The 27,157-nt window shown below is 50.5% G+C and overlaps 1 protein-coding gene across 4 annotated transcripts in view; it reads left to right on the forward strand.

Annotated features, from left to right (window-relative positions):
• The window catches only part of MGMT (O-6-methylguanine-DNA methyltransferase), a 269,539-nt gene extending 243,342 nt beyond the window's left edge, over positions 1 to 26,197 (forward strand). For 2 of the 4 annotated variants that reach the window (XM_005671579.3, XM_001928553.5), the window contains 2 exons: positions 20,553 to 20,692; positions 25,892 to 26,197. In XM_005671579.3, the coding sequence (XP_005671636.2) occupies positions 20,553 to 20,692; positions 25,892 to 26,104 (353 nt within the window). In that variant the 3' untranslated portion in view covers positions 26,105 to 26,197. The remainder of the gene's footprint in view (positions 1 to 20,552; positions 20,693 to 25,891) is intronic. The other 2 variants (XM_005671577.3, XM_021073764.1) reach the window with 2 other exon arrangements.

The raw sequence follows: 27,157 nt of genomic DNA on the forward strand, positions 1-27,157 counted from the left end.
ACTGCTGCAGAATACCAGCAAGCGCGCGTGAGAGAACCATGCAGGACCCGGCAGGGAGCGACTGGGAACTGACGTCGAACAAGTCACGCCTGAACAGCACTAGGTAGAAATGGACAAAGATGTGGGAAATCTTTTTAAAAAGCTGCTTTGGGGTTTTTTCATTTTTTGTTAAAATTGATTATTCATAAAAATTAATAATCAATTTGGGGTTATAATCTACCTAGGCGTGAAATCCAACAGCAGCACAAAAAGGAACGGGGAAATGGAAATATACTGCTAAAGGTGTTTGGAGTACTGTGAGCAAGTATCATGTTAATTGAAGGATGACTTTGACGATGAAAGGCACGTTATAAATCCTGGAATGCCGCTAAAAAATAAAACCAAAAGGAAAATTTATAAGGCAATACAGAAGATAAAAGAGAGTGTTGATTTCCACAATCATCTGAGAGCCAGTGAGACAAAGAGGGAAAGGAGGACAGAGAACAGATGGGACCAATAGCACGTTGGTAGATTCGAGCCAGGACGTACTGAAAAGTACATTAAACGGAAGTGGTCTTGGGGGTCAAGTAAAAAGGCATAGATAGACCGGACTTACAAAGCCAGTGTATTGTGTAAATATATAGGTATATTGTATGTATTTTCTGCAATAAACATAATCTAAAAGGATAAAGACGGTTCTGTGCAAAAAGGTAAAAATAAAGGCATACAGGCTAGAGGGGAATAAGCACACTGTCTTTATTTTCAGATTACATAATCAATTACCTAGAACATCTTACAGAATTTTGAAAGCAACGGTGAAAACTACCAATTCAATATAACAAGGCGGAGGAGACAGTTTTTTATATAAGAATTAAAAATTTCTACGTCATAAAATCAAGAAATAAAAACGCAGTTCTGTTTACGAGTAGTGCCCAAAGTAGGAGCTATTTGGGATTCACTTTAGTTAAAGACGTGCGGCCTCTCGCTGCCCAGCGTGACACACGGCCGGGAGAAGGAAAGAGCACCCAGAGGCGCGTGGGCCTTGGGCGGCCAAGGCCATCATTCTGTGTGGACTGTTCTCTGCATTCGGTTGCAGCAGGCATTTTCATTCCCAGCTGATCCTACGTGTAGAAGCTGCAAAGGGCCTGGAGTAGCGAAAGCAGCCTTGAAAAAGAATGAAGTTGGAGGACTCAAGACTTACGACAGATCTTGTGCAGTCGAGACCCTGAGGGACTCACATGGGCCCCAAGACGTGGAGCAGTAGGACACACCAGGTCCACCTTTTTATAGTCGTCTCATCCCTGAGAATGACTCCCGTAGATCAATGAGCAAAGTAAATCTTTTCAACACATAGCGCTTAAACAGCAAAGAGTGCTCATCACCTGCACACACGTGTGCACACACACACACTTGCCCTGACACCCAGCTCACACCGTCCATAGAAACTGGTTCGAGAGGTACCGTGTACCTAACAGAAAGCTGAAACTCTTGAAACTTTTAGAAGAAAACTTGGAGAATGTCTTCATGATTTAAAGAGACAAACATCTCATACAACCAGACACACAAAGCTCCGGGAGAAAATAGCAGTACAATAGACTTTATCAGAAGTAAAAGACGTCACTAGGAAAGTGCTCCTGAAAGCCACAGAGTAAGAGAAAATACCTGCAACACATATATTCCCCGTGTCAGTAGCCATGGGTTGAGTGACCAAGTCGAGAGATCTAATTATAGGATACTTCATTTAATTAATTAATATTTCACCAGTCTGCTGCTGATGTGGAACGTGAAGATTCGTTCATCTGAGTATCAAATAAACACTATTCCTGGGTCTGAAAACCGCTTCGCTGGTTCTCTGCCCTTTCCTGTGTCGTGTCAGACCACACGGCTGGCCCGTCGCACCAGCACTGTTGACAGCCCTCTCAGATGGCTTGCGCAGCCCCCGAGAGGCTGTCGGTCCGCAGGGCAGTCTCCGTGACCACAGAGGGTCATGTGCGGACGGAGTGTGGCCACTGGCTCCTACTGTGGGCCTGGTTTGAAGTTGGCCGTAGTTTGTGGACCACTGCACAGAATCACAAGGGTGACCTCTGACAACCCCACTCTGCTCCTTACACCAGGTGTCCCGTGTCCACCCTAGTTGGCGTTTGACTTGTGGCTAAATCTTCAACACCAAAGGCGGCAGCCACGTGTAGACAGAGTATGTAAAGTGACATTGGCATATTTCACAGAGGCTTCTGGAAGCATTTGAGCCTCTGATAATGTATGGCTTGGACTTTTTAAAGTTTTAAGTGATGGATACACACCCGATACTACAAACGCAAATCAGACGTGCAGTTTTGTCTCTGCTGTTGAACAAGAAGTCTTCTCACCTCACCCCCAGCTCCTAACATGGCCATGGCGTTTCCCCTGAATGCAAAGGATCAAAATTAAGTTGCTCAGTTTGAAGGGAGACAGAGTGGCGTTAAAGGGGTGATGAGACTAGTGAGAACGGTGTAGGGAGGTGTGCGCTCTGTGACTCTGCCGGTCTCATTTTGCGTTTACAGGCCTGAGGTCACTGATGCTCCCTTTGAGAATTTGACAGATACGGAAAAATCTGTTGGGATGCTAGGATGGTTGTCATAACCCGTTTCTTTACTCTGGTCGATTAACGAAGTCATAGGTGAAGTTATGACTTTTGGTCCATGCAGCGTCCCCACTGAATTCCAAAATGCTGTGATGCTCTCTAGAACAGAGAAGTGGGGTGACCAGGCTCCAGCATGACCTTTGATAACCCTCACCTCTGGTGTCCACGCTCTCGTGACTTCATAAGTCAAGTCGGGGCTGGCCCCGAGTGGCCCATAGGGTATGGCCATGGTGATGGCAGGACATCCCGGGCTGGGAAATGCATTGCATCGCCCAGTGCCTTCTTGGGTCTCTTGTTCTGAGCTGCCAGTCATGAAGTCACTTGAGGAGCCTTTTGGAAAGGCTGCGTGGGGAGGAACTGAGGCCTCCCAGCCAACAGCCAGCACCAAATTTCCAGCCACAAAAAGGGGGGGGGGGTGAGGAAAAGCCAGAAGGAAGGGCCTTATCAGCTGCTCACTTTCTCAGGACAAGTGGAACGTCCAGAGTAACAAGAGGGGGTCCTGGGCAGCAGGCCAGATCACCAGTGGCAGCAACACTGTGTGGCGAGGAGCGAGGCGGGACAGGGGGCAGCAGGCCGACAGCACTGCCCGCTGTGCTGGGCTTTCCTGCTGCAGCCGTTGCCTTGGGGTTGTGCCTGTGCTCCAGAGCGTTTTCCTGTGGCCTAAGGCCAGCCTGGAAGATCACTTGATTACACCTTTTCTGCTTTAAATGCCACACTGTCTCCTGCTGCTCCTTGGGTCTGGTAAGACCCAGAATTGCTGTGGCCCACTGGGTGGCATCAGCCACCTGGAGCCCCTGATGTGCTCTCCTGTCTTAGCTGCCCTGCACAGCCCCTCTTCCTTCCTGAAACGTGCCTTCTCTGCCTGAACCTGTCACCTGAAGTGTCACATCCTTGGGGGAGCCTCTCCTGAGTCTTACTGTAATTAGTTGTGCGTACCAAGCGCTCACCTGCCCCGCGAAGATCCAGGTCACTCCTGGCTTGCCCACCAGGGAGGTCACCAGGTCCTCATTGAATGCGTATTGAAGAAATGAGTAAGAAACTGATCAATTGATAAATCTGAACACCCCCTTGAGCCTCTTTCCCACGTGAGCCTGAGAGTGACATTGCTGTTTACACAGGCCAGCATGCTCTTTCTCAAGTGACATTGGCCATCCCTCTGTTGCAGAAAGGTAGCCCTGTTCCCAGCCACTCTACCAGGTATCAGTGGTCCCCAGCTGCCCCTGAGCGGGGTCGAGTGGTTGGGGATGGGCACAGGCTCTGCCTGTTTTTCCCCAGCGGTGGCACTGGGCTGGGGACAGCAGCCACACCCCTCCCGTGACACCTGTGGGAATTTCAGCTAAGGGGTGAAGTAGAGCCCTGCCCCCTGGGCACCGAGTCCTTCCACGCGGCCGTGTCCCCCTAGGCTATGTGCTCTGTGAGGACTTTCCAGGGGAGCCCAGGGAGACAGCAGGGGCATACCCTGCCCTGGCCTCTTAGCTGCCCAAGAAGACGGGGACCCGGGACCTCATCCCTGGTAAGAGGCTGAGGACCGAGTGTTCGGGGAAGAGGCCTACCTCGCAGTGCAAGGGCTAAAGGAACTTAGCGCTACCTCCTGGGGGTGCCGCCAGCTCCCGGCCGCCCCTCTGCGCACCTCAGCCCTGGTCCCTGCGCGGGGAGGTCCCTGGCTGGGCGCAGGTGGCGACACCCTCCCGCCTCACTGCTTCCCCGTCCTCTGATGAGCCTCCTCCGCGTGCGTTCCGTGGGGGGCCCGGCCTGGCCTCCTGCCCGCCGGGCCCGCCGCCCCTGCACCTGCACCTGCGGGGCCTCGTCCTCGTTTGAATAGGTGAGAAGCCAAAGTCAGCCGCGCCGCTGGAGCTGGATTCCAAATTCAGTCACAGTTCTTTTGAATTCTTCAGCTGCCCTGCGGCAAAGGCTCAATGTTGATACTGAGATTAATCCCCAAAGAGCCCCTCACTTCTCTGCAGAGAAATTAAAGCTTGCCAGTTTTCCTTTTGCCTGTCCTTCTGACAGCTCTGTCGGTAATGATATGCCTTCTCCGTGGCATAATCCCCATCCCACGGTAAAGAATAATTCATTAAGAAATTAAGGGCTGGGCTTCGTTCCATTGGGTTGGTCATCAAAAGTTAGCTCCCATTATTTAACAGACCTCAGGGCTGTTTCAGACAAGCTCGAGACGCCGCGGGGGTGGGGATCCTTCGGATGCAGCCCACCGCCCCCCACCCCCCAGATTTGCCAGTGTTCCCAGAGACTGAGTCACACACGCCATCTGAAGCCTCTGGGGCTGGGCCTAGGGCACTGGGGTGCTGGGCCTAGGGGGCTGGGGCGCTGCCCTGCTTTGGGAAGAAGCTTATTTTGCCTCGCAGGAACAGCAAGATGTTTGCTAATCAAGCTGGACACTCTAGAGAGGTAGCAGGAGGCTTCTAGAAGCTTCTGACGGAATGTGTGGGAGCTGCTGAACTGGTTTGGGAGGGTTCCATTGTCCACACACTGAGGACCTTTGGCAGACCACTGGGGTGCACAGCCTCAAAGGGCTGGGTCTGCAACCAGAGCAGCTGGTCCCGTCTCTGCTGCCAGACAAAGCCGCGCAAGGCAAGGCGGGCCGAGACGTGGACTCAGAGGGGACAGAGGCCCCTCAGCGCTGGGCATCGTTTTCACCCTGGTCTTCCTATCTTTTTGTTGATCTGGTAACAAGGTCGTGCCTGGAGGCGCTGGCCCCTGTGAGTCCAGCTCCCCTGTCAAGGGGGTCCGTTCAGCCAGGAGGTGGGGAGTGGTCCCCAGGGAGGGAGGAAGCCCCAGCCCCGCCGCAGAGCATGGCAGACGCGGCACAGGCCTGGGGTGTCCGAGGGGCCTAGAGCTGGAACCCTCAGGATGGCTGTTGAGTCCCTTGTTGACGGTGACCCTGAGAGCTTGTTAACTCCTACTTCCAACCCTCCCCCTCGGTTTCCATACAGCGTATTTCTCTGTGTTTCTATATTGTTCAGAAACCATTAACACCCCTCAGAAGTCGGTTCTTCGGCTTTGAGCTGAATGACAATTACTGGACTGGTAAAGCGTGTTAGGGTATAATTATTCACATTCATACCGGGACATTCGCAGTTTAATCATTTCTCTGTAGGCTTCCTTAAGTTTGAGCTTAAAGTCTTAGGCATAATTCTTTCGTTAAATAAGTTTCGGCGCTCGCATCATCGGGAGGGTGAATACAAAGTCGCCCAGGTGCGGCTGTGAGGCTGTGAACCCACTTCACCCGCGCAGGTCTCGCCAGGCGAGCGTGTCCTCTCCCCGCACGTGGGCGAGGCCGAGGCTCACATCCGCGGGCCGACGGTCCAGTCCGTCTGCGAGAGGAGCCGGGGGTGTGTTCTGCTGCGCCCAGGGCCCGATGGAGCTGCCGGGGCCTTTCCATTCCTGAGCTCTGAGCGCTGCTCGCCTGGCCGGACGTGGAAAGGGCCCGCTGAACCCTTTACTGAGACGTCTGTCCTCCCCACAGGCCTCGAGGACCGACCCCAAAGAGCTTTGGGTTAGGGGCATTTTATCCACCGACATCTACCAGGCTGGAAATTAAACCCAAGAATCGTTTTAATCTGTTCCTTTGTCTTAAAATAATAAGACTAAATTCACTACATATTACCAAAAATAATACATAGAGATGAAGATAACTGTCTTCCAAGACCAAAAACACAGCGAGAAGAGCGTCGGATTTACATTTTCGCGGGTCTCTCGGCGGAAGGCAGGCGGGGTCTCACAGCTGCTCCCGCGCTTCACCTGTCGTGGTGTCACAGGCCGCGTGGCTTGTGGAAAGCTCCTCCACGTGTTGGTGCGAGAAGGAGAATTTGAGTCACGTGGCACCTTAGTATTACTGTGAAGATAGTCGTGATGGCACAGTCGCCCTGGATGGGTCTCCGGGACCCTGAAGCTCCCGGACCTAACTTTGAGGACCACTGTTCAAAAAGGTAAAAAATGTTCATTGCTCCTGAAAGGTCCTTGTAGTCTAAGGAGTGATAAGACGTTGTGTTGTGGCTTCCTGAACCGCTTTCATTTTTTTGCATTTTCCCTTTCTAAACTGTGTACTTCAGCGTTGACGCTCTTTGCTGCACAGCGAGAGGTGCGCGTGGCTGTGGTGCTTGTCCTGAACACCCTTGTGAAACCTGTTGCCCACACTCAGATGGGCCTCAGCGAGATCAGAGCCCAATCAGAGCCCCTCAGGGTGTTCCCGGGGCTGCGGGCAGGGAATCTCACATCTGTGAGTGCCCGAGGGACCAGGCACAGGGCCTCACAGATCTGTCCCTCATTCTCCTGACCTATTTATTTTCTCACAAAAAAAGAAATTTTTTAATTTGAAACACCGTATTTTTTCGCCTTTTTTTTTTTTTTTTTTGGCATTTTGTGGCTGCACTCATGGCCTGTGGAGGCTTCCAGGTAGGGGGCAAATTGGAGCTACAGCCCAGCCTGCACCACAGCCCAAGCCACATCTGCAACCTGCAGCACAGCTCATGGTAACACCGGGTCCCCAACCCACCGAGCAAGGCCAGGGATCCCACATCCTCATGGATACTAGTCAGGTTCATTACCACTGCACCACAATGGGAACTCCCTAAAATGCTGTATGTTTTCCTGTTAGCAGAACCAGGAACCCACCTCAGCGGGTAGGGTAAGTGTGGAACCAGCAGCAGGATGCGGGGTACTGACAGCGGTGCTTTTTTGCCAGGCTGGCGGGGGACCCAGGCACATCTGCAATCCTTCCACCGCCTGCCCAGACTGTTACAGGTCGCCTGTTCTAGCCTGGAAGGGAAAGAACCAGGCAGATGAGCAGAAGGGCCCAGACACGCCGGGGCTCCCAACCCCTTTCCAAACTGAGTGCAGTGAGGAAGGCTCGCGGTGGGGAGGGAAGCAGCCAGGGATGGAGAGCAGGCCTCAGACCTGCAGCCTTGGGACAAAGCACCTTCACACAGCTCAGCTCATGAGACCCTCCTGTGCTCCGAGCCCCACGCCGCCACCAGGGGACCAAGTGGCGGTGTGACAGTGTCCAGGAGTAGCCCTGCTTGTACTTGAGCAGTGAGTGCTGAGAAACACAGCGGAACGGGGTGCCCGCCAGGGGCCTGAGAGCCAGGCCTCCCAAGCATGCCTTTCAGCAGTGCTCCCTCTGACCCAGGGTCGTGGGGGCTCCTGAGGATGGAACGTGGCAAAGTGCACTGCCCAGCACCTGGGACACAGGACGTGCTCAGTAAGTGGCAGCCTTTGCTATGACTATCAGTGACTTTTAAGCAGATTTACAGAAATTTCCAAATGAGTCTTCTTTCCAAGAGCACCCATGCACGTTTCCCCGGCTGTGCTCAGAATGTCTGAAGCTTCTCTATCGAGATGGCCTTCCGGCCCAAGCATCCCAGAGCTTACAGGCACTGACTCTGCTCTGTGCCAGGAACTGTGTCAGGTCTTTAAAATACTCTGTGTCGACCAGTTCTCTCACCCAAGAGTGGATTGGACTTTTGGGAAGCACCCCAAAATTTGGCCTCCCCAACACTGGTCATGAAGCCACAGCAGAAATAGTTTTGGACCCGGATGAGCAGAGACCGCAGCGTAACAGGCCGTCTTTCCTTGGAGCTTGTAGGTCAGCCCAGGAGGCGGTTCAGAAGGAAGTACTCGGGTGTGTTCTGAGAAGGGATAGCACTTCCCCAAGGGTCCCCTCGAAGGGCAACAGCCTTCATCCTGAAGACCCTCCACGGCAAGGTCGGCTCCCGGAGCTCCGGGCGGCCTCAAGTGGACGTGGCCCACCCTTCTGCCCACTCACCCTTTCTCGCCGGACGCCTCCTCCAGGTCACTCACAGTAAGGCAGTCCTTGCTCCAAGCTGGGCTGAATGGAAGGGACACCGTGTCACTGAGAGCATGGGGCGGGGTGACCTTGTCGAGGGAAGGGTTTTGTGGAGAACATGACCTAGACTCCGTCTTAAGTAGCTTTCTTGACCTTTGGAGAGAAAACTCCCTTTGATTAAAGAAAAGGCATCTAAAAATGTGTTTCTGTCTTGCTTTCTCATGTAGTAACATGGATTTTTGTGGTATCCCATGCTATGGATTTTAATACATGCATAGATTTCTGTAACCACCCCATAATTTGAACACTGGAGTTCCATCAACCGAAAAATTCCCTCCTGTTGCCCATTTGTGATCAGAGCTGCACCCCCCCCCCAACTCACCCCGACTCTTGGTAACCACTGATCTGTTCTGCATCACCCTGGCTTGTGGTTTTGAGAATGTCATAGAAATGGACTCGGACAGTATTTAATCTTTTGAGCCTGGCTTCTGTCAGCTTAATGCCTTGGAGAGACATCCAAATTGTTTTATGTATCTGCTTATTCCTTTTAATTGTTGTTGTATTCTACTGCATGGATAGATGTCTCTTCATCTGTTTATTTTTTATTAAAGCCATTGTAATAGGTATGTGATACTATCGCGTCATGATTTTAACTTGCATTTCCCTAATGGTTAGTTATGTTGAACATCTTTTCATGTGCTTATTTACCATAGTATTTGCTCCTTGGCAAACTGTCAGTTCAAGTCTTTTCCCTATTTTTAATTAGGTGGTTTGTTTTCTTACTGTTCAGTTTAGAGAATTTTTTACATATTATAGATAAAAGTCCTTTTTTGGATATGTTATTTCCAAATATTTTCTCCCAGTCCATAATTTGTCTTTTATCTCTTAACACTGACTTTCACAGACCATTTTTTTTTTCATTTTGATGAAGTCCAGTTTATTTATGGATTGTGCTTTTGATGCTGTATCTTAGCTGTTTCCCTAACTCCAGGTGACAAAGGTTTTCTCCTACATTTTTTCCTAAAAAGTTTTTTTTGCTTTAAAGTTTTATTTAAATATATGATTTATTTTAAATTAATTTTTATAAAGTACGAGATTTAGGTCAGGTTTCAATGTTTTCCATGCAGATACCCAACATGACTTTTTGAAAATAATATCCTTTTCCCATTGAAATGCCTTTGCACCTTTGTCAGAAACCATTTGGACGTAAGTGTTTGAGTCTCTTTTGGAAATCTATATGCTTATCCCTTTACAGCTTTCATGTTACCTTGATCTATAACAGCATAATAGTAAGTCTTAAAACTTGTTAGTATGTTTTCTCCAATTTTTTTGCCTTCTTCAAAACGTTTTGACTCTTCAAGGTCCTTTGCTTTATCATGTAAGTTTTGGAATCAGCTTGTCTATATCTGCAACTTATACCCCTGAGATTTTGACTAGAATAGAAATAAATCTCTATTTCAATTTTTGAAGAATTGAAATATTTATAATATTGAGACTTCATATCCATGAACATGGTATGTCTCTCAAATTGTCCTTTTATTATTATATCAATATTTTGTCATTTCAACCTAAAGATCTTGTGTATAATTTGTTAGATTTAAATCTAAGCATTTCATTTTGGTTGGAGCTATTATTGATGACAGAACTGTGATTGATTTTATGTACTGACCTTGTACCTGGTGACCTTGCTAAATTCACCTCTTAGTTCAAAGTTGGTTTTATTGTCTGGTATGGGTTTTTTAGGTACATTCCTGGGTATTTTCACATAAATAATCATGTTGTCTGTAAATTGGGACCGTTTTTCTTTATTGCTAAAATGTATGACTTCATTTCTTTTTCTTGCCTTGTTACAGTGGCTAGAACTTCCACTACAATATTGAATAGAAGTGGACATCCTTGCTTTTTTCTCAATCTTAAGGGAAAAGCATTCAGCTTTTCACAACTAAGTATGATATTAGCTGTAGGGTTTATTTTTTTGTGAATATCTTTATCAGATCAATGATATTAGCTGTAGGGTTTGGTTTTTGTTTTGTTTTGTTTTGTTTTTGTCAATATCTGTATCAGACTGAGGAAGTTGCTTTCTATTTCCTGGATGGCTGAGGCTTTCATCATGAATGAATATTAATATTTATTGCATTTTTTCTACTATGTTTGATATTATTTAGTGTTCTTCATTAAGCTGTTGTTATGGTGGATCATGTTAATTTGTTTTAATTTTTTTGACTTTATTTTTTAGATTTATATAGAAAAATTAAGAAGTTAGTACAGAAAGGTCCCTGATACTGCACACCATATTCCCCTATAATTGAAATCTTACATTAGTATGATACACCTGTTAAAACCAGTTAACCACTGTCGATACCTTATTAACTAAAGTTCACATATTATTCAGATTTCTCAAGTTTTACCTAATGTCCTTCCGTTCCAAGAACCTATTTAGAGTACCATATTATATTTGGTCATTATATCTCTTTAGACTCCTCTTAACTCTGACATTTCCTCAGATTTTCCTTGTTTTAGATGACCTTGACAGTTTTCGGGAGTACTGGTCAGGAATTTTGTAGACTGTCACAATGTTAGAATTTCTATAATGCTTCTTCTCATCATAGTCTGGGGCTATGGAGTTGTGGGTGAAGACCACAGAGGAAAAATACAGTTTCCCTGAAATTACTTCAGGGGTACACACTGTCATGATTTATCACTGTTGAGGTTGACCTTGATGTGTCCTGATAGCAAGCTGAACATTAGTTCATACTCACAGTTACAGTTCTGATCCTCAGTTCTGATCATTCTAGCTTCTTTCCCTTGCTTACCTGTAAATTTCTCTTCCTTCAGTGAGAAACTGGCTCCAACCTTCTGCCATCCATCTACTTAGGTATCTGAGCCCTGTGTACTGTATAAGTAGTATCAGAGTTTTTAATCTGTTCTCCTATGGGAAACAACTTTGTCAACTAGAGTACAGGGTGTAGACATAGTTCCTTTTGCCTTGGTCTTATAAACTCCACTCATTTCCAGGGTCACTTAGGGCACCACTTTTTCTTCCCACACACCCTTTCTTCAGCGGGGTTGTTCATAGGTTTATAATACAGTTATCTTCTCTTGTCACTGCCAGCATTCTTTCCTGGGATCCTCCAATCTCCTAAATGTTTTGTTGTTTTTAATTTGCATATACTGAGTGCAAGGTTTTTTCTGTCTCTATTGTTTTCCCTTTTACACAATGTCACAGAGTTGGGATCACAGATAGAGCAAGTAGTATTTTCAGAATTTTTTCACTTAGCAGTAGACATGTGCGATATCTCCATGTCTTTTTGTGACCTAATAGTTCGCTCTGTATGACTGGGTAATGTTTCATTGAATGGATATTCCATAGTTTATTTACCTATTGAAGGACATCTTGGTTGCTTCCAGTTTGGATCATTAGGTGAGTAAAGCTACTATAAACGTTCACGCACAGGTTTTTTCTGGTTCATGCGGTTAAGCCTCTGTTTAGCTTTGTAGGAAGCTGCCAAACTTTCTTCCAAAGCAGTTGCACTTTGCATTTTCATCATCGTCAATGAATGTGTATCCCTTTTCCTCACCAGCATCAGTACTGTTGAGTTTTGGTTTTTTTCAGCCATTCTAATAAGCATGTAATCATCTCATTGTTTTAATTTGTAACTCCCTAAAGACAAATGATGTTAAACATCTTTTCATGTGCTCACCTGTCATCCATATATATATTACACACACACACACACATATATATATATATATATTTTTTTTTTTTTTTTGGTGAAGAGGTGTCCATTAAGCTCTTGTTCATTATTTAATTGGGTTTTCTTACTGTTGGATTTTTAGAATTCCTATTATATTTTTTATTTTTTTATTTTGTGTATTTTGGATAAATGTTCTATCAGGATCAGATGTGTGTTTTGCAAAATTTTCTTTCAGCCTGTGGCTTTTATTTAAGATGTCTTAATAGCATCACTCACATAGCAGTAACTCATTTTGATAAATTCTTCCCGAAACCCAGGGTCACCTAGATATTTCTCCTGTATTATCTTCTAGGGTTTTTTTTTTTTTTTTTTTGTTTTTTTTTTTTTTTTTTTTTTTGGCCTTTTCTTGAGCTGCTCCCGTGGCATATGGAGGTTCCCAGGCTAGCGGTCTAATCGGAGCTGTAGCCGCCGGCCTACGCCAGAGCCTCAGTAACGCAGAATCCGAGCCGTATCTGCGACCTACACCACAGCTCAAGGCAATGCCGGATCCTGAACCCACTGAGCGAGGGCAGGGAACAAACCTGCAACCTCATGGTTCCTGGTGGGATTCATTAACCACTGCGCCACGATGGGAACGCCATAGGTATTATTTTTATAGTTTTGCCTTTTAGGTATAGATCTATGACCCCTTTTGGAGTTTGTTTTATAAAAGATGCATGGTCTGTATCTAGAGTCAGTCTTTGCATATGGTTGTTCATTTGTTCCAGCACCATTTGTTTGACAAATTTTCCTTTTTCCGTTGAATTGCCTTTTCTCCTATATTTGTGTGAGTTGTTTTTATTCTGTTCCGTTGATTGTGTATTCTTTCACCAATACACCCTATCTTGATAACTGTAGCCTTATGTTAGATTACTTTTTCAAATACTGAATCCACCTTCCATTTCTGGGACAAACCCACTTAATTTTGGTATCTTATTCTTGATGTATGTCTCTATTTGATTTGCAGATACTTTGTTGAGAATTGTTATATCTATGTCCATGCTTTTCTGATTATTGTCTCTTTTTGGCTTTGATATCAGAGTAATTCTAGCCTCATAAAATGCCCTTGAAAGTATTCCCTTCTCTTCTGTTTTGTGGGGAAAAAAATTATGCTGAATTGATGTATTTAAGTGTTTGATAGACTTTTCTGGTGACGTTGTCTGGCCCTCGTGATTTCAGAAGATTTTAAGCTATAAATTCAAGTTCTTTGAGAGTTACAGGACTATTCCAGTTATCTGTTTCATCTTGGATGAGTTTGGGTAGTCTTCAGTTTTGGATATATTGGTCTAGCTCATCTACGATTTGAATATTGTGCATAGAGTTACATGTAGGAATCCCTTTTCATCCATTTAATGTCTGTGAGGTCAGTAGTGACATACCCTTTCATTCCTGATGTTGATATTTTGTTGAGAGTTTTTAATCACTCTTGCTAAAGATTTATCAGTTTTATCTATCTTTTTAAATAACCTGGTTTTGATTTTATGTATTTTATTTACTCTATTTTTTGTTTTCAGTTTCACTAGTTTCTGTTTTTGCCTTTATTTTTTTCTTCATTCCTTCTTGTTTTGGTTTATTTTTGCTTTGCTTTTTCTATCTTCTTAAATTGGAAGCTTATCATTAGCTTATGTTTTATATTATTACTTTTAGATCCTTCTTTTTTCTAAGATATGCATTTTAATACTATGAATTTTCCTCTAAATATTGATTTAGCTGTGTCCTATAAATTGCAGTATATTGCATTTTCCATTTCATTCAGTTCAGTTTTGTTTTCTTTCCCTTAAGACTTCATCTAGAATGCATAGGTTATTTAGAAATGGCTTGTTTACTGTCCAAATGTTTGGAGATTTTCCTTTTGTCTCTTTGTTATTAATATCTAGTCTAATTGCATTATGATAAGAGAAAAATCGCTTGTCTGATTTCAGTTGTTTTAAATTCATTTGTTTCATGACCCAGAATATCTATTTTCTTGGTCAGTGTTCCATGTGCATTTGTAAAGAATGTATATTCTGCTGTTACTGGATATAGTATTTTATAAATGTCATTTAAAATCAGTTGGTTGATGATGTTTTTCATTTCTGCATCCTTGATTTTCTGTCAAGTATTCCTGTCAATTACTGAGAGAGAAACAGTGAGGTCTCCAAGGATAAGTGTATAGTTGCCTAATCATCCTCTCAGTTTTGTCAGTTGTTGCTTCATGCAATTGGACCTCTGTTGTTAGATACATAAACAGTTAGGATAGGCATCTCAAACAGTTATTTCATTTCATTATTTGCTATCTTATTATAATTACATTTTATTCTTACTATCACATAATACCTTATTACCCGTTTTCCATCTTTTCCTTCTGTTTTTCATTTTTCTTTCCCCCTTCTTTTCTTCCTTTGGATAGTCCTTTGGAATATTTTAACATATTTTCACTGTATTGTCTGTATTTGTTTGTTTGTTTGTTTTCTTTTTGTCTCTTCCAGGGCCACACCCATGGTATATGGAGGTTCCCAGGCTAGGGGTCCAATCAGAGTGTAGCCACCAGCCTATGCCATAGCTACGGCAACATGGGATCCAAGCCACGTCTTCAACCCACACCACAGCCCATGACAACACTGGATCCCTAACCCACTGAGCGAGGCCGGGGATCAAACCTACAAACTCATGGTTCCCAGTCGGATTGGTTAACCACTGAGCCATGACGAGAACTCCTTGTCTATGTTTTTAACTATATTATTAATTTTTCTAGTGGTTTCTATAGGGATTATAATGCTTTCATACATAACTGTCCTTAAACTCCCCTGCTTTATGTCGTCGTGTCTTTCCTTTTATATCTGTGTACATTGAAAATCTTATCTTTTGATGTCATAATTTTACTTTCAATCATTAAACATTTTATTTTTGGCCATGCCCACAGCATGTGGTCGTTCCTTGAGGCAGAGATAAACCTGTGCCACAGCAGCCACCCAGGCTGTTGAAGTGACCATGCCAGCTTAACCTGCTGCACCACAGGAGAACTCCCAAATATATTTGAAAGAGATCAACAGAAAAATAGTCTGTAGTATTTAACCAAATAATTCCCATTTCTTTTGTTCTGCTTTTATTCCTAATGTTTCATGCTTCCCTCTGGTTCTATTCTCCTTCTTGTTGAAGAACTTCCTTTAGCAATTCTTTTAGCTCAGGTCTGCTGGCAATGCATTATCTTTGATTTTTTTTAATCTGTAAATGTCTTCATTTTAACTTCATTCCTGGAGGATCTTTTTAAAAACTGGGTGTAGAATTCTGAGTTGATAGTTCTTTTCTTTCAACACTTTAAAATTGATGTTTTGCTTTCCTCTGACCTTCCTGGTTTCTAGTAAGAATTCTGCAGTCATTTGAACTTTTCTCCCCTATAAATAATGCATCATTTTTCTTTATTTGTTTTCAACCTTTCTTTCTTTAGGTTTCAGCAGCTCCATGATATGTCTGAGAGAGTATTTCTTTGAGTGTGTCCTGTTTGCAGTTTGCTGGGGTTCTTATGTTTGTAGTTGTATATATCATTTGCCAAATCTGGAAACATTTGGCTATTATTTCTTTGAATTTTTTTTCTACGCCACACTTTCTCTCCTTCTAGAATTCTAATAACACACATATTAGACCTTTTGGCTTTTCAAACATGTCCCTGAGGCTCTTTTTGATTTGTGTTGTTTGCTTTTGACATTTTTTCCTGTTTTTGAGATTGGATCATTTCTGCTGACTTGTCTTCTGTCTCATTAACTCTTGTTCTGGCATCTCCATTCTACTTAGAAGGAAACCCATGCGGTGCAGTTATTTCATTTTAGATATTGAATTTTCAACACAAATTCTCTCTTTGAGTCTTTCTTATAACTTGCTAAGTCTTTGTATTTTTATTTGTTTCAAGAGTGTTTTCCCTTCTCAGAGTGTTTTTATTACAGATCCTTTAAGATCGTTGTCAGATGGTGTGTATCAAGTCATCACATTGCCCGGCTTAAATATCTTACAACCGTATCTGTGAGCTGTACCTCAGAGAGCTGGAGGGGGACTCTTGTCGGGTGTCTGTGTCATCCTGGCCTTTCTATTCGTGGACTGCCTCTTCCCGGGCAAGCTGAGTTTCTCCTGATTCTTCATACGCTGCGTCTCCCGGGGTTGTAGCTGATCCTTTGGAATGTGACGCTCTAACACTCTGGGTCTTGTGTAATGCTGTGGATGGTGCTGATGTTTTGTTTATGAGCCGCTAGACCTGGTTGGATTCGGTCTGCGGGTCCTGACCAGGCTTCTGCACATTGTAGTCTCAGGGACTGTTCCTTTGCAACCTCTGTGGTCCTTTTCAGATGAGCCTTCTGGACCTCGGCAGGAGCTGAGCTTTACATCAGTTCTCACTCTTGGGTTTAGGGTCAGAGCCACATGGGCCCAGCTCAGGGATGAGCCCAGGAATTTAGAAACACACTGATGGAGTGCCTTTCCAAGCTCCTCTTTCTCTGCAGTCTTGCTGGTCCTTTCCAGTTCTGAGGGTTCCTCTGCTCTGCCCCCCTCCCCCACTCCTATGACTGTGCTCGTTCTGGGGCCAAATAGCAGGAATTCAGAGAGGGAAGAAGCCGCGGGTCCACCAGCCTTTGGGGACCACAGCTCCTCCATCATAAAGGATGCTTCTCCTCAGAGCTTTAGGTGCCTGCAGGCTCCCAACCACTGCCACCCCCAGCACGGGATTGGTTGGGGGCCGAGGTACAGGAGTCCAGTGATAACGACAGAAAGGGGGGCTCCTTCATCCTCTGAACATCAGGAGTCCTTATCCCCCCACGTCAAGCTGATGGGAGCTCCTGGGCTCCGTTTGCGCTGGTGCCACCTCTGGGGTCCAGGCTGCAGTAAGTCCTCTTGAGGGAAAACGATGGCCTGGTGGTTTTTCAAATCTTGTCCCCTTCCCCAGCCCTCAAATAGCTGCTCTCTGGATTGTGCTCAGCTTTATAAAGGCATCCGGTAGACTGACGCGGGGAGAAGGATCAAGAACCCCATTCCCTCCAACTTCATGCTCACCCTCCCAGGTTCGTTCCTGGAAAGGTTATCTGACTGCTTTGATGGTGAGGCAGCCTCAGGTCAGGTTAGCTCCTTGCACTTGAAGAGCACACGGTGTCAAAACCCTGCTCCAGAGTCACCTGATCGGAATCCTGCTCCCACTGCCAGCTTGTCCTGCGCACCGGCCTGCCAGCCCAGGCACTGCCTCTGGCCCGGCCCTGAGAGCCCTTGGAAAGTTGGGAGCCTGTCAGATAGCCACGACTCGTGCGTGGACCCCAGGTTGGCGCCACAGCAGGGGTCCCGCAGGGGTGCGGACACGGCTGTCTGTGCCCAGGGAGGTGGCACACCCAGCCTGTGGCCCCAGAACTGTGCCCAGGAACTCCCTCCGCAGGGCCCTGATGTCCCTGTCATCCGCACTCCTGGCTGCAGCATCGCTGGCAAGACCCCAAGGCTCAAGCAGCAGCAGGTCAGCCCAACCTCAGGAAACTGCACCCCACAGCAAAGGTCGCTGAAAGGAACGGCTCTTCCCTGGAGCTCCCGAGTGTGGCGCTTCCCCACCAAGGAGGACGTGCTTAATTCTGAGCCTCGGTCTCCAAGAGCCCTGGCCCCCAGCCCCAGCCCTGCCCCTGACTAGCTGGGCTCCCAGTTTGGCCGTGGGCGATGGGCAGGGGATGCGTCCTCCAGGGAGCTCTCGTGATGACATTCACCCCAAGGAAAGACGAGGGGCCAGCAGGAAGCCATCACCCAGGGCCCGGGACTCCAGCGTCTGCCTCGGCCCGGCCGGTGCCCCTGCCTGATTCTGGCGCAGGTGCCTGCCCAAAGGCTGCCCGCATCTCCCCTCCCTCGCGTGGTGTGGAAAGCGCTCCCGTAGAAACCTGCCGTCCAGGGCAGAGCAGCGGCTCCTCACCGCGTGGGAAATGGCATCAGTGTCCTGGCTGGTGACGTGTGAGCCAGGAAGCGGGTTTAGAAACAGTCGTGGCCGGGTTGGCGGTTAGAGCGGGTGTGTTTAAGTCACCACCCGAGCTGAGACGGAAATGGCCATGTCCTTAAGTAAGGGCTCCCTGAGGAGCAGGTCCTCTGGCAGAGACCCCGGACCCCACCTGGACCCCAGAGCAGGCAGCCCAGGGGGCGTCCAGAGTGTCCCTACAGGGGCCACTCCCACCGCCTGCTCTCCATCGAGGACCTCAGCGGAGAGAAAGGATGGAATTTTAGCGGGTGCCCCTTTGGGCCTCCCAAAACCAAGCCACTGAAGGTTTATGTGTCACCTCAACTGCAAGAAAAATCTATTTTCCACATGGATCCTGTTCATTATTACAAACAGGGTCGGCTACATTTTAGGAAATTCAGCAACTGAGAGTCGTCACCCCACGCCCCCCCCATCTGCTTTTGCGCAGGTCCAGGGCGAAGGCACTGACGCAGCGCTGCTTGAACTAATGAATGCATTTGCTCCCTACAGGGTGAAATTGAGTTTCCAGATACACCTATAAAATGATGTGCTCGATTGCTAAATACGGCCATTTTTGAGCTATTTTTCCTAATGTATTGCCTGGTATGTACAAGGTGAGAAACGGGCCTCTGTGAAAATGCGACAGTGAAGCTGAAAATGTTTGATCAATGCTGTGCTCATCCATGGATGTGTTGTTTTATTCCACGGTGCCCGTCCCTTGGGCGGAGAGGTGCCCTCTGGCTGGGCAGGGACCCGCGAGCGGCCACGGCTCCTCGGGCCCTCCTTCCTCCTCTCGCGGTTCTCGTGCAGGCTGGTGTCCCAGGCTGTCCCGGAAACCCAGCCAAACACAGAAAAGAGAAGCCAGCACCCCTGTGCTTTGGGAAGGGGTGGAAAACTGGCTTCTGCCTCCTGCAGTGTGGACGTGCTGCTGGTTTCGTTTCCGGGACAGCTGGCCCTGAACCCCCTTTTCCTCCAAGTTACACCAGGCCGCCTCGGTTTTCTTTCCTCTCCCCGCCTTTTTTTTTTTTAAACTTTGGCACAACAGCAGCGACAATAATGATGATTAACAGTTTGATTTCAAGCCCCTTTCTGAAGAAAGCACAGTAAACAGAGTCTGTTTGCCTAAGGAGCCCTCGCAGCCATCAGCCCGTCACACAGCCGCGTGTGCTAATGAGCCCAGAGCCGTTAATGTGGTTTCTTCAGTTAAATTGATTCATGAATTTTGAAGAGAACATTATCTAATGAATTTTCTTTGAATAGAAAGCAATTAAAAGGACAAATCAGTCTGATTAACCCCAAAGTCACCCTCCTGCCACAAATGGTGTAGAGTTTGAAATTATATCATAAAAAACTAGAGCACACTTGCTCCCTTTTTGCCCTCTGCTAATCCATGTAAATTAATGAACAACAAAGTCAATTTCTTTGCTGACCCTTTCCTAGTATCACCTGGATTATGCTGATGTTTAATTTGCTTAATGTTATAATAAAGACTAAACAGATTTTTTTCCCAGTGAAGTGATTATCATTCCCTTCAGTTAAGAAGTGATTTTTATTATTTAACACACGTGTAAGGGTGGGTTTCCTTTAAGAACCAAGTCGCACTCGGCCCGCTGGGCACCCAGTGTGGTCAGTGCGGTTGTGGGCGCACCGGGAGCGCGGCCCCGCCCGTGGAATCCTTCCTTCCCTTTGTTGCCGCGTCGGGAGCTCCCTCCCCCGCTCGGGGCCGCAGCTCCGTGTCCAGTGCTCCCGCGCGTGTCCCCTCGGAAAAGACGATGGCTGTCGACTCAGACCCGCCTCCCTCCCACACACTCCACGCCCGAGAAGCAGCTGTAAACCTGGGCGTTCTCGGGGGTCCGCCGCTTCATTCCTGCCGCAGGACGAAGAGCAAATGCGGTTTGATGTGGTTAATCAATTAAAATGGGAATGAAGTTATGTTGCTTTGCAGCCCTTTCATTACCAATGCGGGCAGCCCGGGTGCCTGCCAGCCCCTGTGTGCCGCCGCGGCGCCCGGCCCACTGAGCCTGCCCGCTGCTGCATGTGGACGGCTAGCATCCTGTCACAGCCCGGCCCACAGCCTCATGGTCCTGCTGGGTCCCAGCTGAAATTGGAAATGACCCAGCAGTAAAGAAAAGATCCCGAAATTGTGTGCAGATAGGGCCTTTTGTGCTTCCTAGGTGGACCGCGTGCTCCTTTGTACAGCGCGGGTCCTGGGAGGGCGCCTGGCAGTCCTGCGTGGAGGGGAAGGTGGGCGCTGCCAGTCGGCGAGGCCGGCGCAGGGCCAGCCTGCCGGTGCCCTGCCTCACGCTGCTCCTTCTCCTCAGGTGGCATGGTGACAGGACCAGGGGGGCTGTTTTAATTGAGTGTAGCACCTCGACTTATGTTGATGTGTTTTCTCTTTCAGGACTGGCAGCTATTTACATCCGAGCTGTTAGAGCCGTTTGTCTAAATAACGTGGTTCTGCCTTCTTTCTTTCAGAGTCGTTCACCAGACAGGTGTTATGGAAGCTGCTGCAGGCTGTGAAGTTTGGAGAAACGGTTTCTTACCAGCAGTTAGCAGCCCTGGTGGGCAGCCCCAGAGCCGCGCGGGCAGTGGGAGGAGCCATGAGGAGCAATCCTGTACGTCCCGCACTGTGCGGTCAGGTTCCCGCAGGGGGTCGAGTGCTATCCATTTACGCGTGTGTCAGAGGCAGCCTGGGCTGCGGGGACGGGGGCGGAGGGAAGCCTCTGGACAAGGCATGGGCGGCACTGGTAGGTACCCCCACCTTTGGGCAAAGGTGGTAAGGAAGCTTTCCCACAGGCCACCAACACCCCCCCCACGATGTGTGTCAGAGCACAGGATGGCTTGTCCCAGGGAGGGAGGGGCCGCGAAACCTGGAGAGTGGCTCAGGCATCCCCTGGGCATCCTGGGCACCAAGGGGGAGCCGGCTGCCCTTCTCCGTCCCGGAGCACAGCAGCCAACAAAACAGGCGAGAGGCCCGCCCACGTGGGGCTTCCCATCGAGAAGGATGCATGTGCTGGGAGGTCCAGGCCCTGGACCAGGGGACCTGGGATGACGTGCGCCTTTGGGCGCAGCTCCCAGGGAAGAGCTCTTCCTTGCGTCCCTGTCCCTGTGCGTCTGCAGTCACGTGATGCGGAGAGGGAGGTTCCCGGGCCATGCGAGGCCATCTCCCCAGAGCACAGGGCCAGGCCTTGGTGTGAGGTGGCTGCGGGCCTGTCAGACCCAGGCGTGCAGGGGTCACCTCCGCTCCCCATCCCTCCCCAGGTGGACCCCGGGCTGTCCAGTGTCAGGAAGGAAGTTAGCATGGGCTGGGGAGAGGCCGTGGTGTAGACCCTGGCAAGGCCGCAGGTGCCCGTGGGCCCTGCAGGTAAGCAGGAGGAGCACCCCGTCTGCGCAGCAGCAGGACCTGCCAGGTGGCCCCTACAGGTGCACGGGGCCCGGCCCATTCCCGTCCTCACCAGTCTCCAGAGCCTGCTGTCCCACTGGGAGCAGCTCTCCCTGAAGCTGTGGGAAAGCCTCTGATGCGGTAGAAGATTGCCGTCCCATCAGGAGAAGCAAAGGGGGTCCTTACATCATAGGATGTGAAATCACCGAATCAGACTCCACTTTCTCAAAACTCGCTGTGGCTTTGCTGTATGTGTTCAAAACTGTTTTCAGCCCTGCTCACTGGGGAGAGGCGGGCATTTCTACACCACAGTCTGGGGCTCCCGCCACTTGGCTCTCGACTGCCCGAGGGCAGAGCCAGTGTCTCTAGGAGATGACAGTTACGTGGCCGTTTGCACAAAACAGCACTGTCATTCTTTAAGAAGCAGCTCTTGTAGGTTTGTGGTGGATGGCCCTGTTGTGCTGTGCAGCTGATCTGGAGAGGTTTCTGCCATAGAAAAGACCCCCAATTGTCGGGAACAGTGTGTGGTGCACACCCCTCTGGTCTCTCCGCGTCCCCCACTGTCAGTGACAAAGGCTGGCGGACCCAGTTGGCAGCTCTTTGCGCACCTGTTGTGCTTCAGTCGCAGCGGGCACTGGCTGCGGGCATCTCCTCCGCATACGGCGGGCCTCACTTTTACCGAGAGGGTGGGATTATTCTGAAAACATCTAGATGGGGTTTTCACGTTTCCCGGTGAAGCTCATGCTGCACCCTCCCTCTGGAAGGCGGCGTCCTCTCCCAGGTCGACTGTTCGCAGCGCTTTGACTTTGCTCCAGAGAAAGGGTCCACGCAGACCCCCGGGAACCCGGCCTCCGCGCGGTGCCTCGTGGGAGAACTGAGGAGGCCACACCTGTCTGCACCTTCCTCCTGCATCACCGAGTCACCGTGTTGTGCAGAGCTGTCCCTCGGTCCCCCCCCACCTGTTTCAGGGCACGCGTCTGTTCACGCCTTCCGGGGAAATGGGGTCGGGCGCCTCCCTCACGCGTGCTGTCTTTGCTGGGAGCACAGCTCTGCTAACTGACACATACGGACGGGAAGGCCCTCCCCTGCCCCATGATGCCAGCACCTGGCACTCCCGACGGGAGAGGCATGGCTGTTTAGCGGTGGCGCTTGGGGCAGTTTTCAGGAACATTCACTGCCCCGTGAGCAGCATGACTCTCCGTCCTGCTAGTAAGCTCCCTGAGTGAGTGTCTTTGCTCAGGTGTGGCCTCAGTCACCGAAATGTATGCGACGGAACCTCCGTAAAGCCCTCCTGCCCACCTCCCCGCCTCGGGCCCACGCGGGGGTGGCAGTGACCACACCCTCAGGCGGGAAGGCCCTGCCTGCACCTTGTCCCCTCTTCTTGGCGCCCTCCCGGACCAGGGCAGCCGGGTGGTGGTGAGCCCTCCAGGCGTCCCTCAGGAGCTGGACATGGTGCCGGGACCTCGGCTCCGTGGGAAGGCTGCCTGGCACCACAGCAGCAGGACCCCAGGGTGCCTCCAGGTGTGAGTCTCGAGACGTGCAGTGTCCTGCGGCGAGCCCCCTGGGAGCCAGCCTCCTCGAGGGTCCCACAAAGGTGATAAAAAGCTCCTCCTCAGAACAGGCTGAGGGACGCGGGCCAGCCCGGGGACCTGATGAAGAAAGGGGCCCTAGTCAGGGACTGGACCCCCCGGAGGGCAGGCGCGGCTGCAGACCGGCACACGTGGGCTCCAGCCAGAGGCACGCCGCTCAGACTTACCGCGGAAAAGTCTGTGTTCAGGCTGCGGAGGGCAACTGCGGAGAAGGGGGGAGAGTGGACGGCGGCTTCGGGATGCCGCAGACCCGCGCCTTGCGCCGGGCGCTGGTTCCTGCGGTGGCGTGCGGTCCAGGGGAACGCGGGCCGGCTCCCGCAACAGCACTTGGCTTGCTCCCCCCCCCCCCCCCCGAGCAAGGTGTGGTTTCTGCAGTCGGGGGTTTCGGGGGGGGGGTCGTCCCACCCCAGACCCTTGTTTCTCCTAGACTTTCCCGGGAAGGAATCAGCAGCCCGGAGAGTGGCCTGGCCGCCTTCCGGAGGCCCTGTCCAGACCCGGCGTGAGGCTGGTCCGTTTCCTGGTGGAGCAGATGGCACCCTGCCCTCATCCTCAGACGGAATTTGCTAAACGCAGCTCAGAGGAGATCAGTACTTGTACAGAGAGTTTCCCCACCTCTTTCTAAACAAACACATTCCTGAGGAGCTCGTTTATTCACGGATTGCCACGAGCGTTAATGACCCCCCGAGCCTTGTTCTGCCAGTCACCCAGATGGCCGTTGATAAAGATTTAGCAGCATGTTCTAAGTGTCAGGGCTGTCAGTGGGGCTGAACCGTTTGACCAGAAGAAAAAAACGCACAGGGAGCTATTGATTACAGCTTCTCGGTGTCACTTGTTCACCAGGATTTAGGTATTGATGAGGCCGCAAGTGAAAACAAGCTCTTCCCCAGTGGGCTGCTACCCACAAGAACAAAGGCGAAGCTGGAGAAAATACTCAGCCGGCACCAGAATCAGAGGGATTCCATTATTGACTGAAAGGCCCTTTCGTGTTATTTTTGTTGGAGACAAATCTATGGGTTTGGAAGTTTTCTAGCATTTGCGAAAGGGTCTGTGTAAGGGGTGGATTCGCATATTGGATGAATTAGATTTCACAGCATGAAGATTTCAATGCGGCTGTGATATTATGAGCTGCTTGGTTATTGATAAAAATTACATTTTATGCAGCACAGGCTTTAAAGGAGAGGGCAGAGGGGTGTGGGTCCTTTGAAATGTCCTTAGGGCCCCAGCGAATTTTAGCAGAGCTCATCATCTTAATAGTCGGAAACCTGCCGCCCAAATTAGCACAAGCAGAGGCAGTGTTCCCTTTTCCAAAGGTGAACCTAGTGCGTGTTGGTGTGTCACAGCACAGCCTGTGGCCACTGCACCCCCGCCCCGTGGCCGTCAGCTTCACGCGGGCAGGGAGCTCCCCCTCCAGGAACAGGCCCCTGCTGGAGGGGACTGTCTCGGGGTCAGACCTGCATGTGGCCGGGGGAATAATCAGCTGCCACGTGGGAGCGCCCCTCGCCCGCCTCCTGCACTGAGTGCCCTGGTGCCCAGTCTTAGACATGGTGTCAGACCCCAAAGGCCCGTGTGGTGCCGGCCCCAGACGAGGCAAAGAACATGCTGGGGGCTGGGGGATGCCCTCTCCTGGGGCATCGGTGCCCCATTCACAGACCTGCCAGCCTGCCCAGCCTCCTAGGAACCAGCCCACACGCTCCCAGGCTGGCGGCCGTGCCCCTCCCCTGGGGCTGCTGTGGCATCGAAGTGCCACGGTGAGCTATACTGGTGGTGGCCCTTGGTGCACAGAGCCCTGCCCACGCCTGTGTCCCAGTGGGTCTCAGGAACCCTAGGCTCCTGGGCAGCCGTCACTGCCCTGTGTCCTGGCAGCAGAGCCCTGCTGACAGTCGGCCCTTCTCTGTGGGTCGTGTTTGGATTTGTTTTCGTGGTCAAGTGGCCTTGCTTGTAGTGAAGTCGCTGTCAATTTAAGGGAGCACCTGGCTGCTGGGCTCGTCTCCAGATGTGAGAGGCTGGGGGCAGCTTTGGTGGGAGGGACACCCTGGGGCCTAGGGTCCTGGCTGGGGTCGGTGGAAGGGCCGGCTGGCCGGTCCTGCTGAGGCCGGGGGTGGGGGTGCTGGCGGCGGCGGCAGCTCCTCAGGTGGGAATGAATGGGAACCGGAGCTTCTCAAACTGACTGATCCGGAGACTGAGGAGGAAAGCAGGTGCCCCCGTAGCACAGGGGGAGTGGGGGACAGCGCTGGCAGACCTTTCCCACTAGGTGCCCCCGTAGCACAGGGGGAGTGGGCGACAGCGCTGGCAGACCTTTCCCACTAGGGGCCGGACAGGAAATATTTCGGGCTTTACAAAAGCAGCCCCGACAGCAAGTACCAAGTGGGCTTGGCTGTGTTCTCTGGAAACTTCATTTACAAAATCAGGTGTGGCCAGCGTGGGCCGCAGCCTCTGGTCTGGGTTAATGTGGCTGCATGAGAAACTCTGTAAGGTTTCTTCTCATGTCTTGGAAACGTTTGGGAATTTCACGGGGCACCTTGTAACTGGGAAATGTACCTTTAAATTTTGTAGGTATGCGTTTTCAATCCCTTATCGAGTGGTATTAAGTACTCTTCTCCCAAACCTTAGTGTAAAGGGGTTCTTAGAAGATGCCCCATGTTGGCCTCGGGGAATCGGCTCCCTCCCCAGCCCGCGCCAGACCCTCAGAGACCCGGCCCGCCCCTCGCCAGCCCCCCGCCCCCCAGCCAGGGCCCTGCAAGGTGGGTCCTGGATCAGTTGCGGTCAGCGGGCTTGCTCTCGATCCCGAAAGACCGCCTTGGTCCAGAGCCCAGACTGATGGCGGCTGCCCCCCTGTCTTCCAGGTGCCCATCCTCGTCCCGTGCCACAGAGTGGTCCTCAGCAGCGGCGCCACAGGCAACTACTCGGGAGGAATGGCCGTCAAGGAGTGGCTTCTGGCCCACGAGGGTCGCCTGGCAGGGAAACTGGCCTGTGGAGGGGGCTCGCGTCCGGCCGGAGCCTCGCGCCAGGCCCTGCGCGGCGGCAGCACCCGCTCCCAGGCAGCCGGGCAAGACTGAGCGTTCGCAGGCGGAGTGATGACCTCGGTGTGAGGGCTTGTCAAGGTGGGGCTGAGGTGCTGGGGCCACATTAAAGGAGCTGCTTGGGCCACATGCCGTGTGTCTGCTGCTGCTTTACCTTTTCCAACAGCGCCTTGAGGCCGCGGGCGTCTCGTTCGTCCCCTGACCCTGGGGTGCAGGGCCTGGCGAGTGGGAGGGTGACAGCCCTGGGGAGGGGGCAGCGGACGCCACCAGGAACCACGGCTGCGCCCCCATGGGCCCTGGACCCCCGTGCAGGCCTGTCTGGCTACAGCCCTGTCTGCCCTGAAGCGCTGACCGACCCCAGCGTGACCCCCGCTCGCCCTTCCCTCGGCTCTTGAAGCTGCTGGGATGGGGAGGCCGAAGGAGAGGGGGCGGCCCTGGAGACGGGAGCTCGTGGAGCTTCTCCGGCGTCATGTTTCCCGCTCGGCCATTTGGGGTCACATCAACTGAATCAAGAAGAACCACTTGCCAGAGTGACGGGAGAACATAACCAGCTCTGTGGGTCCACTTTCCTGTGGCACGGTCTCACCCCGCCCTCCCTTCTGCCACCCCTGGCCTGAGGACACTCTGGGCAGAAGGTGACAGGGGACACCGACCTCCTTCCTGCCACCGAGCCTGGAAGGTAGGGGGGGCCACCCATGAACGCGAGGCAGCCTGTGGGACCCCAGCTTCTGCGGTGCACCCCGGCTGACCCCTCGTTAGCATGTCGCCATAGCCTTACAATCCACTCACCCGAAAAGCATAAGGAAGCTTGAGTGACACGTGGAGAAAACAAACTGTACCCAACGGTGCAACCGAAAGCTGTGCTTTTGCCACAAGTGCCTGAGACAGTGTAAACAACAGCAGGAAGCGCGAGTGGTTTGCGTCTGTCACCAGCAGCCTGGTTAAAAACACAGCTTTGGACGTGAGCAGTGTGGGCGTGCCTGGCGTTTCCTGTCACCTCAGCACCGACGAAGAGCAGGTACCTAAGGGGCTTTTCTTGCCGAGTCGCCATTCATCATGTCCTTTTCTTATATCAGCCGAGTTAGTTCT

Source organism: Sus scrofa, chromosome 14, assembly GCF_000003025.6.
Source record: "Sus scrofa isolate TJ Tabasco breed Duroc chromosome 14, Sscrofa11.1, whole genome shotgun sequence".
Taxonomy (NCBI): Eukaryota; Metazoa; Chordata; class Mammalia; order Artiodactyla; family Suidae; genus Sus; species Sus scrofa.